The 13,689-nt window shown below is 32.1% G+C and overlaps 1 protein-coding gene across 1 annotated transcript; it reads right to left on the bottom strand.

Moving 5' to 3' along the window:
- Positions 1–8,422: 8,422 nt before the first annotated feature.
- LOC25485176 (type IV inositol polyphosphate 5-phosphatase 7) lies at positions 8,423–13,333 on the bottom strand. Its single transcript, XM_013614352.3, has 13 exons — positions 12,955–13,333; positions 12,769–12,856; positions 12,541–12,615; positions 12,344–12,428; positions 12,160–12,264; positions 11,130–11,823; positions 10,809–11,002; positions 10,412–10,520; positions 10,181–10,329; positions 9,798–10,062; positions 8,992–9,089; positions 8,789–8,899; positions 8,423–8,673 (listed from the first exon to the last, which is right to left on the bottom strand). The coding sequence occupies exons 1-10, from the start codon at positions 12,982–12,984 to the stop codon at positions 9,840–9,842; spliced, it is 1,752 nt and encodes a 583-aa protein (XP_013469806.1). The 5' UTR covers positions 12,985–13,333; the 3' UTR covers positions 8,423–8,673; positions 8,789–8,899; positions 8,992–9,089; positions 9,798–9,839.
- Between the last annotated feature and the right edge of the window lie 356 nt (positions 13,334–13,689).

Genomic DNA, 13,689 nt, shown 5'->3' with positions numbered 1-13,689 from the left:
TTACATAAGAAGATTTTCAGTTCTGCTTCGAGTCCTTATCCATGTATCCTTTTCAAAGAAAAAAATCTGAGAGCTGGAGGATATTTTTCATTGATGTTTAATATCTTTGGATTGTGAGGTATTGTGCAAAAGTTGCAAATAGACCTACCCAATGCCACCTTGGATTTTGAGAAACATTGTTTTGGTTTTGAATTTTTTATATACTTTTTTATATTAAATTTGCGGTCTGTATATATAGTGTTTAGAATCTAGCATTTCCTTGTATTTGAAATTTGTTTCCCCTTTATTAAGCTGAGGTTCGTGTGGTGGTCCTTGGTGGGGCTATTTTAATTCAGGCTAGTTTTTCAGTTGATTACTTCTGTTTTCCATTTTATTTTTTAATAGCAAAATATATTATTTCTTGATTTATTTTCGAAAAAACAAATCAAAACCAAAATGGTATGAGGAGTAGTCTAGAGCATACACCAAAGAAAAATAAGAGAAAGTGAAAGATAAACTAACAAGTTACAACGAGGAGAAAGAATGGAAAGCAAAAACATTGAAGTCATGATTTTTAGAGTTCTACTCTACATTTATTGTCTATTTACGGTTGAGATCTACACAAATGAGAGATTATTGAGACCCATTTTAATAAGTGGACTTCAATGTTCCCGTTAATCTTTCCATCGTGACTATCTCTCTCATATATATCTCTTATAAATGAACAATAAATAGACGACATACATGTAAGTGGAGCAAAGTCAGACTCCTTATTTTTGGCATTACTTAAGCATAAATTTTTGCTGCATAAATACTTGGCTTATAAATAATTTTCAAGAAAGCTTAGAAATAGACAGTATTAAATTTAGACTAATAAGAAAAGAGCAAAGGTATAAAGATGAGAGGAGGGCATTACCAAGAAGATGCAATCCAATTGAATTTGACGAGCAACAAACTTCCCGAAACACTCATGAGTAACATTTGAGAATAGTGAACTATAATTTGTAACAGATAAATACATGTTATGATACGACCAAGAAATCAATCTACCAACAAAAAATCAACAAGACCAAGAAAAAGAAAACTGGTTCTGCTGAATTCCACCAACTTTTTTCCCAATGTTTTTGAATCTTCCTCACCCTTAATATTAAAAATTGATAAGCTTTCAATTTGCTTGATAGCAAAAGAGATATGGACAAGAAGTTTTTTTTTCTTTTTTCTGTGGGTTATTTATTTTGGATTTGGATATACAACAATAAAAACATGCTTAGTTTAGACAAAATATAAAAACAGGATGGAATATTATCATGCAAAAATAGTATGAAACAGTGCAAGTCTTTTGCAATGAAGGTTGATAATGACTAACAAAAAAATTGAAATGTTGACATATGGCCAATTAATCAGCGACAAAAATAACATACTAGGAGAGAAATGCGTGTCATGCACCAAACAGTGAAATGTTGTACTCTCAATTGGTAAGATAATTTTTAGTAAACATGAAACATATAGTAGAAGCTTACAAAACCACCAGAGTTATAAATAAAGCAAATTAAATGCATATTGATTCATACATACACTGCCAAATAATTTAAGTTGCAGATATGGACTTCAAATCACTGCAAAAGGAACTGATGATAAATAAATAATACTATAACCTTGAGATAAAGAGAACTAGGGATATAGAGAGAATGATTACTCCTTTAGAATACTAGTAGAGTAGTCATATTAATAGCCTCGAGAGAGTAAAAATCAGAGAGTTGTTGAAGTATTGTACGATTACTGTAAATTTGGTTATTATATACAGAAAAAGTTACTAATCCTCACTTTTCTGTTGGTATTGTACCTTTGACGGTGGGGAATCATATATATTATAGCAGTATTATCCTGAATAATCTTATTTTTCATGCACCATCATTTTTCCATTTCCATTCCCACATGTATATCCTTTCTCTGCGTTTCTTGTGTATAATATATCTAGTGCAGAATGTGATATAGGCTAGACCAGGTCATAAGCTTTTTTTGCATAGTATATGTCCAGCTTGTCTACATGTAGTTTATAGTATCATTTAGCACTCTCTATTGAATGTTTTATGAAGATTTGTTGCCCAAATGTGCGATTGTTCTTGGGTCTATGTGATGATTATTGTGCATTAGTCTTTCATGTGGCCCAACAAAAATCACTTCTATTTAAAATATCAATGACTCAAATTCAAATCTAATTAAAAACCACTTCAATGTAATTGAAATGTGATTAGCTTGCTAATAGGTCAACTTTGTCAATCCAAAATAATGCTGACGCTGAATTAATTTTTGTCCAATTTGAACATGAATTTCTAGACAATACACCATCGTCCATCAACCTGGTATATACGTGGGGTGTGTATAAAACTGGGCCCAAATATTTTTTGAGTTTTAAAAATGAGGACATAGCCTTAGAAATTAAAAGCCCATCGTCTTATAGCCACTAGAAAATTGCTCTTCTCACACTATCATTTATGCTCCCAAACACCGTGAAAATATCAAAATACTCTATAGTAGTTAACTGTCGCGGGCTAATGGCATTAGAGCTAGCAGCAGTAACTGCCATCGGAAGGGTATTTTAGTATTTTCATGGTGAGAAGAGCAATTTTCAAGCCACCAGCTGCTCTATTTCATACGAAAATTGTATTCTTTTAGCACATAAATGTAACTTTAAGTGTAAAAAAGAAGTTTCACATTAGATAAAAAGAGGCATTTTTTTTTTTTAAGGAGCAAAAAGAGGCATGTTAAACAACGGATAATGGCAACATGAAGTTTAAGATTACTTTTTTTTTTTTTTTTTGAGGAATGAAGTTTAAGATTACTTATTTGCTTCTTATTAGAATTGCTTGCTGAAGTGTAACAATAAGTATAGAAAAGAAGTTTTATATTTGATTATTTTTTTTAAGAATTAACAGAGCAAAACACCAAGACATATTAAACAACGTCTAAGGCCTATACACCCAATGTTAATATCCAAAATACTTTTGTAATTATTCTTCATCCAATTTATTGAGTATCACTCATAGGTATTGACAATATAAAGGAATTGCAGCTGCTCGGCGGTAACAAACGTGTAGGGATGGTAATGGATATCCAATGGATAGGGTATTATAGTAACTTTTTTCATACCCTCGTTTGTAAAAAACGCCTGTACCCGAGTCCGTATCCTCGTGGGTAACAACTTTAGTGTCATTCCCCATACCCTATGGGCACCTAAGTGCTCATACCCTATGGGCACCTAGGTGCCCATACCCATTACCAGCACTTTAATTATAAAAGATAATAAAAAATATCACAATTGAAATAAAACTATGTTTCAATTTTTTTTAAAACAACTCATAAAATAGTAAAAATCGTAGTATTTAGTCAAATAAAAAACATTCAAAATATTCCTCGAAATTAAAATAAAAACATTCAAAATATATATAAAAAAGTGCATGCTAAATAACACATCAAATTAATTTAAATCATAAATTTTTATCTCGTGGTCTTATGAAGGTAAGGATGAAACGGTTATCGTATTACTTTTTAGGTTTAGGTTTATGCTTAAATAGCTAAATAAATTAAATAATTGTACACCAAAAATAAATAAAATATTTATTATATTATCTAAATATGTATATGCGGGTTGCGGGGCTGGGTAGTATAGTGCCCTTACCCACACCCATACCCATCTAAATTTGCTGATAATTATCCGAACCCAAACCCATACCCATAAAAGCGGAATTTTATCCTATCCATTATGGGTATTTTTTGCGGGTGCTCATCGGGCCTGAGTTCAATTGCCATCCCTAGACGTGGGATATGTATGACCGAACTTAGTTAACAAACATGTGTGTTCACATATTAATTTCATTTATTCAAGTCAAATTACCTACTACTCCTCCGTTTCATAATACTTGTTCATTTTGAAGAATAATTTTGTTTCACAATACTTATCACTTTCAAGTTTCAATGTAACATTAATTATTTTCTTGTCAATAATACTCTTACATATTTATTGTAGAGAGAGAAAAAAAATAGAATGAAAAAATAAATGGTTAAGGGTATTATAGAAAACACACACATAATTTCATCAAAAATAACAAAATTTATTTAATTTCTTGGTTACTGCAATTTCTCCAAAATGGACATGTATTTTGAAACGGATAGAGTATTTTGTTAGTGATAGCACTTCCCGTTAGGATGTACGTGGGTCGGTTTGGGTGAGGGTCGGTTTGGATAAGCCCATTAATTTTCGATTTGAGTTGGGTTGGATTAGAGGGTTAACCAATTTATTTTTCAGTTTTTTTTAATATTAAATGACTAAACGATGATTCCTCATATTTTTTCATAAAAAAATACCCAATTTTTTTTTTTTTAATTGTGTAACTTATTTTCACTATATTTTACGTATAAAAATAATAAAATGATAATACCAAATAATAAATCTCATAAAATACTTGCAACAAATTAAAGTTACTTGACATAAAATTGCATTATCATTACAATAACCAAAAAGTACAACATCTGAATTTGTAACTCTAGCATGTTTTTATTTTCAATATAGACTTGTGTCAATTTTGAAAATTAGATTTGATTTAGGACTAAAATAGTTTGTATTCTCTTTCTTCACAAATGGTAATAAAAATAAATATGTTGACATTATTAAATAGGCAAGTTCTATGGTACACCTAACAATTTGAGTGTATTGGTATACCAAATCCTTAAATTAATAGTTAAATGAGTTATTTTTTGTGGGAAAAAATTATTTTCTATCACCTGTAATTATAATAACTAAATCTTATTTACCAAAAACATCAACGCAATAAAATTTGATTTTTCTGAATTCTTATTACTCATAATAGAGAATTTTGAGTATTTTTTACAATAAATGTAAAAAAATTAGTATTATTTTTATAAAAAAATGAAATGATGTTTTTTTTCATATAAAATGATATTTTCTAAAATATATATGTCAACAAACACCTATTTTCTTCATAAAAAATGATAGTTAATTTATAAAAATTGTAAGTGAGAGTACCGGTAGACCGTAATTTACGGGTGTACCATAGAAATCCCCTATTAAATAAGTGAGTTTTTTGAATTTGAGTCTGATTTTACCCAAAATCTTTTATTTTTTTATGAATTTTTTATTTTTAAAACTATAATTACTCAATTACCCAACCCAACCCACAAAATTGTAATCAAGTTCCAGTTTATTTTGAAGAAAATGTCCCTTAACAACCTTCAAATTAGAGTTATCATGATTTCACATGATTGTGAAACAGCATGAATAAACTTTTTGCAAATTACTTATGAAAACTCTGGTTACTCAGTGACTTTGTTTGGCATAATGCAAACATTTCTCTGAGATCGTTGTAAACAATCATTTGTAGAAATTGTTGCATCAGAATTCACAGAGAAATATATGATTCCCGGACTGTAAATGCTGGTGTCAGCACAACATCTTAGTTAATTATTATCTGTAAAAAGATGAAGAATTTCAGAGAATAAAGGTGTGGTCCTAAACATGTTAGTATATAATATATGAGAACGAAGAGAGCTAAGTACAAAAGCAAAAGTCTAACAAAATGGCCATGACTAAAGCTGTGCAGAAGCACCAAGAAATTAAAGTCATAGGACGCCAATTATCTTTTTCAGTTCATACAGAGTCCTTTCAAATTCTTTCCCACCAGTTGCTACTTACAAACAAAATCCAAAGCTATGACCAAGATTGAGACAAGCCCATGTCGTTATGAAATGTTGCTTCTTCAACAACATACTTTTTTTTTGTGTGTGAACGTGTATCTCATGCGCGCAACTATTTAGACTAATCCATTGAGTTGGGTTGCACTGCAAAAAACGGAAAAGTTCTCTCTAAAAAAATTTAACGATCTCCAGTTTAATTGATTCGAACTCATGTTCTCCGGCAAAACTTGATTCGAATTTATGATCTCGAGTTTAATTGAGAGAGATCCTTTAGCATCTCATCTAAAAGCATCTTCAATTACAAGTTTATAAGGAACACAAATTTGATTCTTTTATAATATTAAGTGGCTCCCACAATGTCATATCACACTTATGCAACTCAAACATATTTTACTCCAATGATAATAAATTAAACAACTTTATGAAACTCAGTTTTTATGGTTTTTTTATTTGCACTCAACTTTTATGTAACTCATTTTGAATGATTTTTCGTATGCAACGGTAGCTTATTTAAACTATTTATCTTCTACCCATACAGTCGCATCATAGTTCCTCCAAAAAGAAAAAAGAAAAAAAAAGATTCATCATTCTATAAAACTTGCATAAATATCTTCATTGAAGATGCTCAAAATGCTCTTGGGTTTCAACAACATATATTTGATGAATTGTGAGATTCACTATCAAACTATTAATGAAAATCCCATGAAACCTTTTCTTTTCTTTTATATATTGCAGTTTAGACCAGGAATATAACAGCCATGCCTCTTTTGATTTATCTGTTTTATACTCGACACATTGTATAGCTGTGACATAAAGTTAGACAATGTGTCAAAGTTGTTGTTTGATTTAAATTAGATAAGAACTAAGCCACATCAGATGCCACCCATGCATGTGTTAGTAGTTGAATGGAATTGAATGGACTTGATTGTAAATTATAGCATAATTATAGGATGCATGTAAAACAACAGGGTGTCAAAGGTAGTTATAATGCTTTCATGAACTTTAGAATGAACTTAATCAATTACTTTTTTTTTAATTAACCATCCAGTTTATAGTAAAGGATTTTTCATATGAAGCTCACTAATCATAGCCCCTTGATCAATTACTTTTAACTATAGGAAACTTAATTTTTAAATAAATGAAGAGAAACCACTCCCCTCTTATATAAGCATGGTTAACCTTTATCCCAAGAAACTCAAACTAATGACCCCTTATTAAAGGCTTAGAGACTGTTTTTAGTTATGTTAAGTGGCTTTCAGATGGATTATCTTCTCACTAAGAAACTTATAGGTTGTCACCTTCAAACATGGCCAGTTATCAAGTTGTCACAATTTGCAACAATTGAGTTATTAGTATTACATGTAAGTTAATGATCCATTATTCAAGCGACTGAAGATAGTACATTTTATTATTATTTTCCCATTTCACAATGGACACTAAGCTCATGTTGCCAAAATATATCATCATATCACATGCAAATTTTATTAAACAACCAAATTCTTGCTCAAGACGAACAGAGATTGGTGAAATTGAGCATACAAACAAAAGGCGCCCGTATGTAGGCGGAACACCCGAAAATAAACACCCTAAAAAACACCCCCGAGGACAACACCCACCAAAATTCACGTCACCACCTAAAACAGACTCCTTCACGAAAACGACCACCGATATCCAACACTGCCCATCGTCACTACTCACCCCCAAAGAAAAAAAACCCTCAAGACTAAACTCCCAATCCTGAACACCAAAGCTAAGCCACCTCTAACTCCTATCATCACATCACATTTGTGTACAATTATCTCTCTTTTTATGAAAATGCTTTTAAAACAATACCCTGAAGTAATTATTGTGGATTGCAGAGCACTTAGTTTACCCTCCTCAGTCCTCACCAGTAACTTCTGTTGGCTGTATGCATTGTGACATATTTAGTAACCAGTTAGTATTACACAACTAATTTTTTGATATTGCATGTTATGTATCCACATTTTCTTCTTAAATATTATTGTTGTGTTTTGATGTTATGTTTAGTTTTATAAAAGGTGTATTTAACAGTTGACAGACAACACTGATGTATGTCTCTTGTGATACTGTGATTTACTGATTTACTGTTAAGTGTTTTTGTTATTCAATAACCAAACACAACAAATTAAAATTCATAACTGACGTAAATTCTTTCGACAAATTTCTCACGCGCATTGCACGGGTTCTCAAGTTCACACGCATTTGAGTGGTATGAAGTGGCTCTCTAGAAGGCATACAGACAAAGTAGTTGAACTGTTGAGATCTCATGAATGAATGATTCTTAACTGTGACATGAGCAAAAATCAGCCACAAAATTGAATAGGAACTAGTATTACTCAAATAATGATTTAGCATTAGTCTTTTTCTGCAACTGTTATTGTTTCTACTTTTCTTAGGGATCTTAAATAGATACACACAAAACAACAAAACAGATGATAATGTAAAGTAGCTAAAGTCCACCTAGTCAAAAGTAAACACCAGCAGCAGCAATTGAAAGGAATGTAAATAGCATCTTCAAAGAGTTGTAGGGCCTTATTGTATTAGAGCCTCCAACAATTATTATTCCCGCCAAAATTGCATGCCTCTTTTGGTTTGTTAAATACTCGAATACTGTTCCTTATTAGTAAAAAGAAGAGCTTTACTATTTGATTTTGATGTCAAAACCAACTTTATCAGTACAAAAATTATCATGCAGACATAGACAGAGAACTCAGCACAAGAGAGTTTTTGGAATCTATATAATGAACTTCAATTTCTTTTTTGTTCCTTTTCTTTACTCAATTATATTGTTGCAGCAATCCACTATACATCAAAACTCTCATTCTCTTTACATTACATTAAAAAAGAAAGTTAGTGCACAAATGATTATTCTGACAATCTTTCAACTACATTCAGTCATCATAAATATTCCCTAAAAACAATTAAAAAATATTGAATAAAAAAATCCTCTTCATCAACTACCTGCATAATAAAATAAAAAAATTAATCATTAGTAAGCATGTAAATATTGTTCTTAATTAAGATAAAACATAAACTAGTATTAATACTTTAATATTTAATAACAATGCAGTATTACCTAATGATTGTTAAAGTGGAAACTCAAGTGTTTGTTAATTTGGTATCAAGATGATGTGTTGTATTGATCATATCATGTGTTAGGCAAAGCACCAAAACTAGAGATTAGAAACTGAAAAAGATAAAGTGAAGGCAAAATTAGACAAAGAAATGAGGCAAAAGCAGAACACAAAGAAAAGCATGAAAGAGAGAAGAAAAACTAACCTTTTTCGGTATATGGGAAATGGGTTGTCCCTATCTATCTCCCTCCATGAAAGTATTTCTTCAAAGTAAAATCCCTATTGGTAAAAGGGGACCATTTTCTGAAACAGTAACAGGCGCATGTAAGATTTCTAATTCAAGTGAAAAGAATAATTCTAATGACAATAAGAAAAGAACAAAAGGACTTTCAATGTATAAGAGAATGAGATATTGACTTTTCAGACTATACTGTAAAAATAGTTTGTTTATGTTGCCTTTCAAATTAATTGAGCGCTTCTGGCATAAGTGCTTATGCATACGCTAGAAACTTTTTACATAAGCAATCTTGGAGAGCTAATGGAAATAAGTTAAAAGCAACTTATAGACAAGTCATAAGTTGTTTATAACTCTCGCAAGCAGTCTCACAAGTGCTGAGCCTGATGATAACAATAGATAAGCTCGGTTAAGTAAATACAAGCAGACTAATGTCAAAGATCATATAGGTATATTCTTTAGGCTGTATGTATTCATTGCATGATGCAATGATCCACTACTCCACTCTATTATGTTCAAGTCCATATAAATCAGTTACAGCCTCAGAATCTTGTACTTTTGGTCTAACCAACAATATTATAAAGAAAAGCTTGGGACCCCTTTTGGGGCAGGGTCATGTTTGCTTAGGGTCCTGCACATAGTTTTTTGTTTTTCTATTTGTATGTTGTATTTGAATGAGCTTATAAAAAGAAAAAAAAAGTACAAACACTAAGTTGCTTAATTTCCACTATCTTAAAATCATGATTATGAGAGTCTATAAGGGATAGAAAAGGTACTTGAATATGGATGGACACGTCTCCTGTTCAACCTTCCCTTCTTTAGAAAAAGTTTAGTTCAGTATATCCACCGGAATATGGCAAAAGTTCGTCCAACTCAATTCTTGACTGAGAACAACTCATACTTTTCTTCAATTTTCCGTGAGGTGACTCAACCTCAGCCCAAAATATGCCATAAACAGGTCGGTGGTCTGAAAATCTTGATTCACCGCGAACATAAGACAATTGATGGAGTCCTTCTCCATACCATAGAATACGGTCACACCTATAAAAAGAAAAATGTTCATGTCTTCGTAGGTTGTAACAGTTTAATAAAATTATATCATATATCATGAAACATACTTCATTTTATAAAATCCTATTAGGTGATGTGATAATCTTACCAAGCAGGTGTTCTCCTTTTTTCCTTGGGGTGCATATCATCTCCTGAGTATCGATCTGAATTAGTTGAATATTTGTAAGTTGGAGGAAAATATATCTTCCCTTCGTTCCATCCCACAAAAGCGCGGCCTCTTTTTTGCTCTATTCTCAACTGCCATGAGTGTCAATAGTTAGGATTATTATGTAACTTAAACAGCAAACATGAGGTTAATGGTAACATGAACGAGACATACTTGATCATTTTCTAGCAATGCTCTCCAGTTTTGCATCTCAACAAGTGCCTTAGCAGAACGGTAGGAGAGAGCGATCCGATAATTCAAATCTCCAAGCCATATAATTCGACTACAGTAATGAATTTAAAATGAGAAAATGCAAAAGCTTTTGCTTAATGAGAAAAAAAGACAATCATAAACTTAACTGTTACAGAGTGCATTCTAATTAAATGCTTATTCAATATGTTATTCAAATGAGCTTAATTAACCATTAGTTATTCTGTGGATCTTGTGGAAATAAACTATTTTTATAAATGTATCCAAACACTAATATAAATAGTCAAATTATGAGATGAGCACAAATAAACTCTTTCAAACATGACTTCAATCATAGATGAATATATGAGAAGACTCTTACTCGTGCTCGAGGATTGTCTGAGGAGATTTCTCGTTGTCAACACCATGAACACGAGGAAACCTTGTCTTTTTAAGAATCTCCATAACATCAGAATTTCTTCTTAGTTCATCACCCTCTTTCTGTCCTGAGGTTAAATGACTGCAAATAAAGCAAAAGCTTGTTTCGTGCACAGACATACTAATTGAGATGGACCCCTGCAAAATCCAACCAAAATAACTCTCATATAAGCCAATCCTAAGTAACCATCATTTTCACCGTAAAATAAATTACTCTAAAGAAAAACAGAAGTTAGGATTGTTATGAATGAGTTAAAAAATTCACCTTATTTCCTAGATATCCCATCAATCCTCTGCCAACACACGATACTTTCATGTTTCGGACATGATCTTTCAGTTCGCCTTTCACCCATACGGTAAGGTAGATTCCCACCATTTGCTTACTTGCAACGAGGCAGTACCTTGAATGTCCTGGCATGCTATATCCATCTTCATTAGAGGCAGATCCACCATTAGTGGACATTGGTGAATATAAGACTGTACTCGGTGAATCCACAAGGCCATTGTCATCATCAGACGATCCCCATCTTGAATAGTCACTCGGTCTCGAGTAGTCACTTGCCCTTGAATAGTCACTAGGCCTATAACCCCATCTTAAACTAGGATCAAAGTCACTAGGCCTGTTACCGAAAATTACACGATCGCAAACACTGTATCTTCGATCAACTTGTGGTTGCACAAGTGAAGGATCATTGTCCATTCCCCAACCACTAGAAGTTGTCTGGAATGATCGCCTGTGGAAGAAAGACGAATTCTTCTGCCTAGCTGATCCCTCAAAATCTGCATTCAGCTCTACAACTGGCTGAGGAATTGGAGACGGTGTATAGCATCCACTACTTCCACTGGTTCCAGGAAGATTGTTTAAAGTCTTTCTGATAAGAGCCAGCCATTTTTTGGCAGGGCCATTGTCCTCTGCCCCTAGGATATTACCGGCATTCAACGGAACTATCTCTTGAAATCTGCAAGAGAAAGGTAAAGATTCAGAATAGAAAAATATGTCATTCGATAAAGCAGTTAAGGGTTAAATATATTTTAGTCGCTATCAAATTTACATTTTTTTTTTGTTTTAGTCCCTGTACCAACTTTTCAGTCCTACAAATCACAAAACCTTATACTTGTAGTCCCTCTTTAGAGACTAAAATCATGCAGTTTTGTAATTTGTAGAGACTCAGAAGTGTGAGTAGGGACTAAAAGCAGAATTTGAGATAATTATATGAACTAAAAACATATTTAACCGAACAATTATTGCCAATTTCGGGAGAAGACTATAAATGTCGTCAAGCAACAATTCTTACCCAAGAACATAAATGTCAGCTGGAGGTGAGGAATGAAGCCAATCATCTACACTCAAATTACTTGGTGGGGATCTTCCAGCTACATTCCATGTTGCTACAAAAATGCTGCTCAATGTTCACAATTCATGAGAAACAGAACAAAGCCTTTTATTTTATTTTTCTTGGTAAAATTGAAGTAGGATACCTATAGTTCTGCACATCGATAATTCGAGGATGGTCAAGATTCATTCTTCCTCGCCTAACCTGACTCGTGCTCCTGCTAAACTTCTCTGTTCATAGCAATGAAGGGTTATAAACAATTTGTGCAAATATAAATATCAGCATTTTAAATGATACCATCAAGAAGAACTTCAAAAGGACATGATTCAAGAAATGGTTCACCTGTTTTGCTCTTTTTGATTGTGCATGGTTCTCTCTCAGAGAAGCTATTCCTACTTCCATATTCAACCTCACCTCCTAAAGAAGGAAAACAGTAACTGAGTTTATTTGGATGCCAAGAAATTGTAGCAATCTAACTTATTATTCAACAAAGATAATAATTGAAGAATAAATTGTTGAAATTGATCACTATTAAAAAGTGAATTTTGAAGAAAAAACAAAGATACTAACCTCCATAAACAACAGCATCTGCTTGAATATCTTCACATTTGCTTTTGAAATTAAAAAACTTTCTAACCATTTTCTTTGACCATGAGAGCTAATTCATCAAACAACATATAGACATAACAGTTAACAACTTGCAATATGCAAACACCAGCATAATAAAATATTGAAATAATAATAATTGTCAAAAACCTTGGTGTTCTTGGAATTCTCATCTCCCATTTTGACACTTCTACTTCATACACCTCCCTAGCAAGTTTCTACAACTCCCAAGCCAGTTTCTGATATTTCAGTGATATTTTGAGTTAAGAAACAAGACCAAGTTCATTTGTTTCCTTGTTATCTTCTTGTAAGTGCTATGTATGATCTTGCTATACTATAATATTTAAAAGTGTACTAAGAAGAAGAAGAAGAATGAAGCAAATTCCCATAAATAAGAGAGAGAACAAGAATAGCACTTTAAGAATAATGCATGGAAGTGAGAAGAGATTCTGAAGTAATAAGTAGAACAAGACAATGCAGTAAGGTTAGAGATAGAAAGAGAAAGCAATCTCCTCGTTCTATGTAACAAACATAGCAAACAAAGTATCGAATTTGAACAGAATAAAGCACAGTAAAAGAGACCATACAAGACCTTTATTAATATTAAATTAACAAATACTCTCTCCGTCCTAAATTGTATGATGTTTTGGGCATTTTACATATATTGTGTGGAAAAAAAACATTATGAGTTGTTTTACAAAATTGTTCTTAATAAATAATATGGGAAAGATAATTGAAAGAAAATATAGTAATAAATAGTTAAGGTTATAATAAGAAAAGTAACATTAATGTTGCATTGGTATTGTAAAGCGACGTATAATTTGGGACAATTTTTTTTCTTCTTAAAACGACATACAATTTAGGACTGAGGGAGTATGTTTCATG

The sequence above is a fragment of the Medicago truncatula genome, chromosome 1 (genome assembly GCF_003473485.1).
Source record: "Medicago truncatula cultivar Jemalong A17 chromosome 1, MtrunA17r5.0-ANR, whole genome shotgun sequence".
Classification (NCBI taxonomy): domain Eukaryota; kingdom Viridiplantae; phylum Streptophyta; class Magnoliopsida; order Fabales; family Fabaceae; genus Medicago; species Medicago truncatula.
The sequence above is the reverse complement of the archived record's forward strand: the minus strand, read 5'-3'. Positions and strand labels throughout refer to the sequence as shown.

Bases quoted from the DNA above. Each gene is read 5' to 3' on its own strand.
- LOC25485176 (XM_013614352.3), bottom strand. From the start codon at position 12,984: ATGGGAGATGAGAATTCCAAGAACACCAAG. The intron at 12,857-12,954 runs GTTTTTGACAAT...TTGATGAATTAG, and splicing joins AGAATTCCAAGAACACCAAG to CTCTCATGGTCAAAGAAAAT. The intron at 11,003-11,129 runs GTGAATTTTTTA...TGGATTTTGCAG, and splicing joins TGGGATATCTAGGAAATAAG to GGGTCCATCTCAATTAGTAT.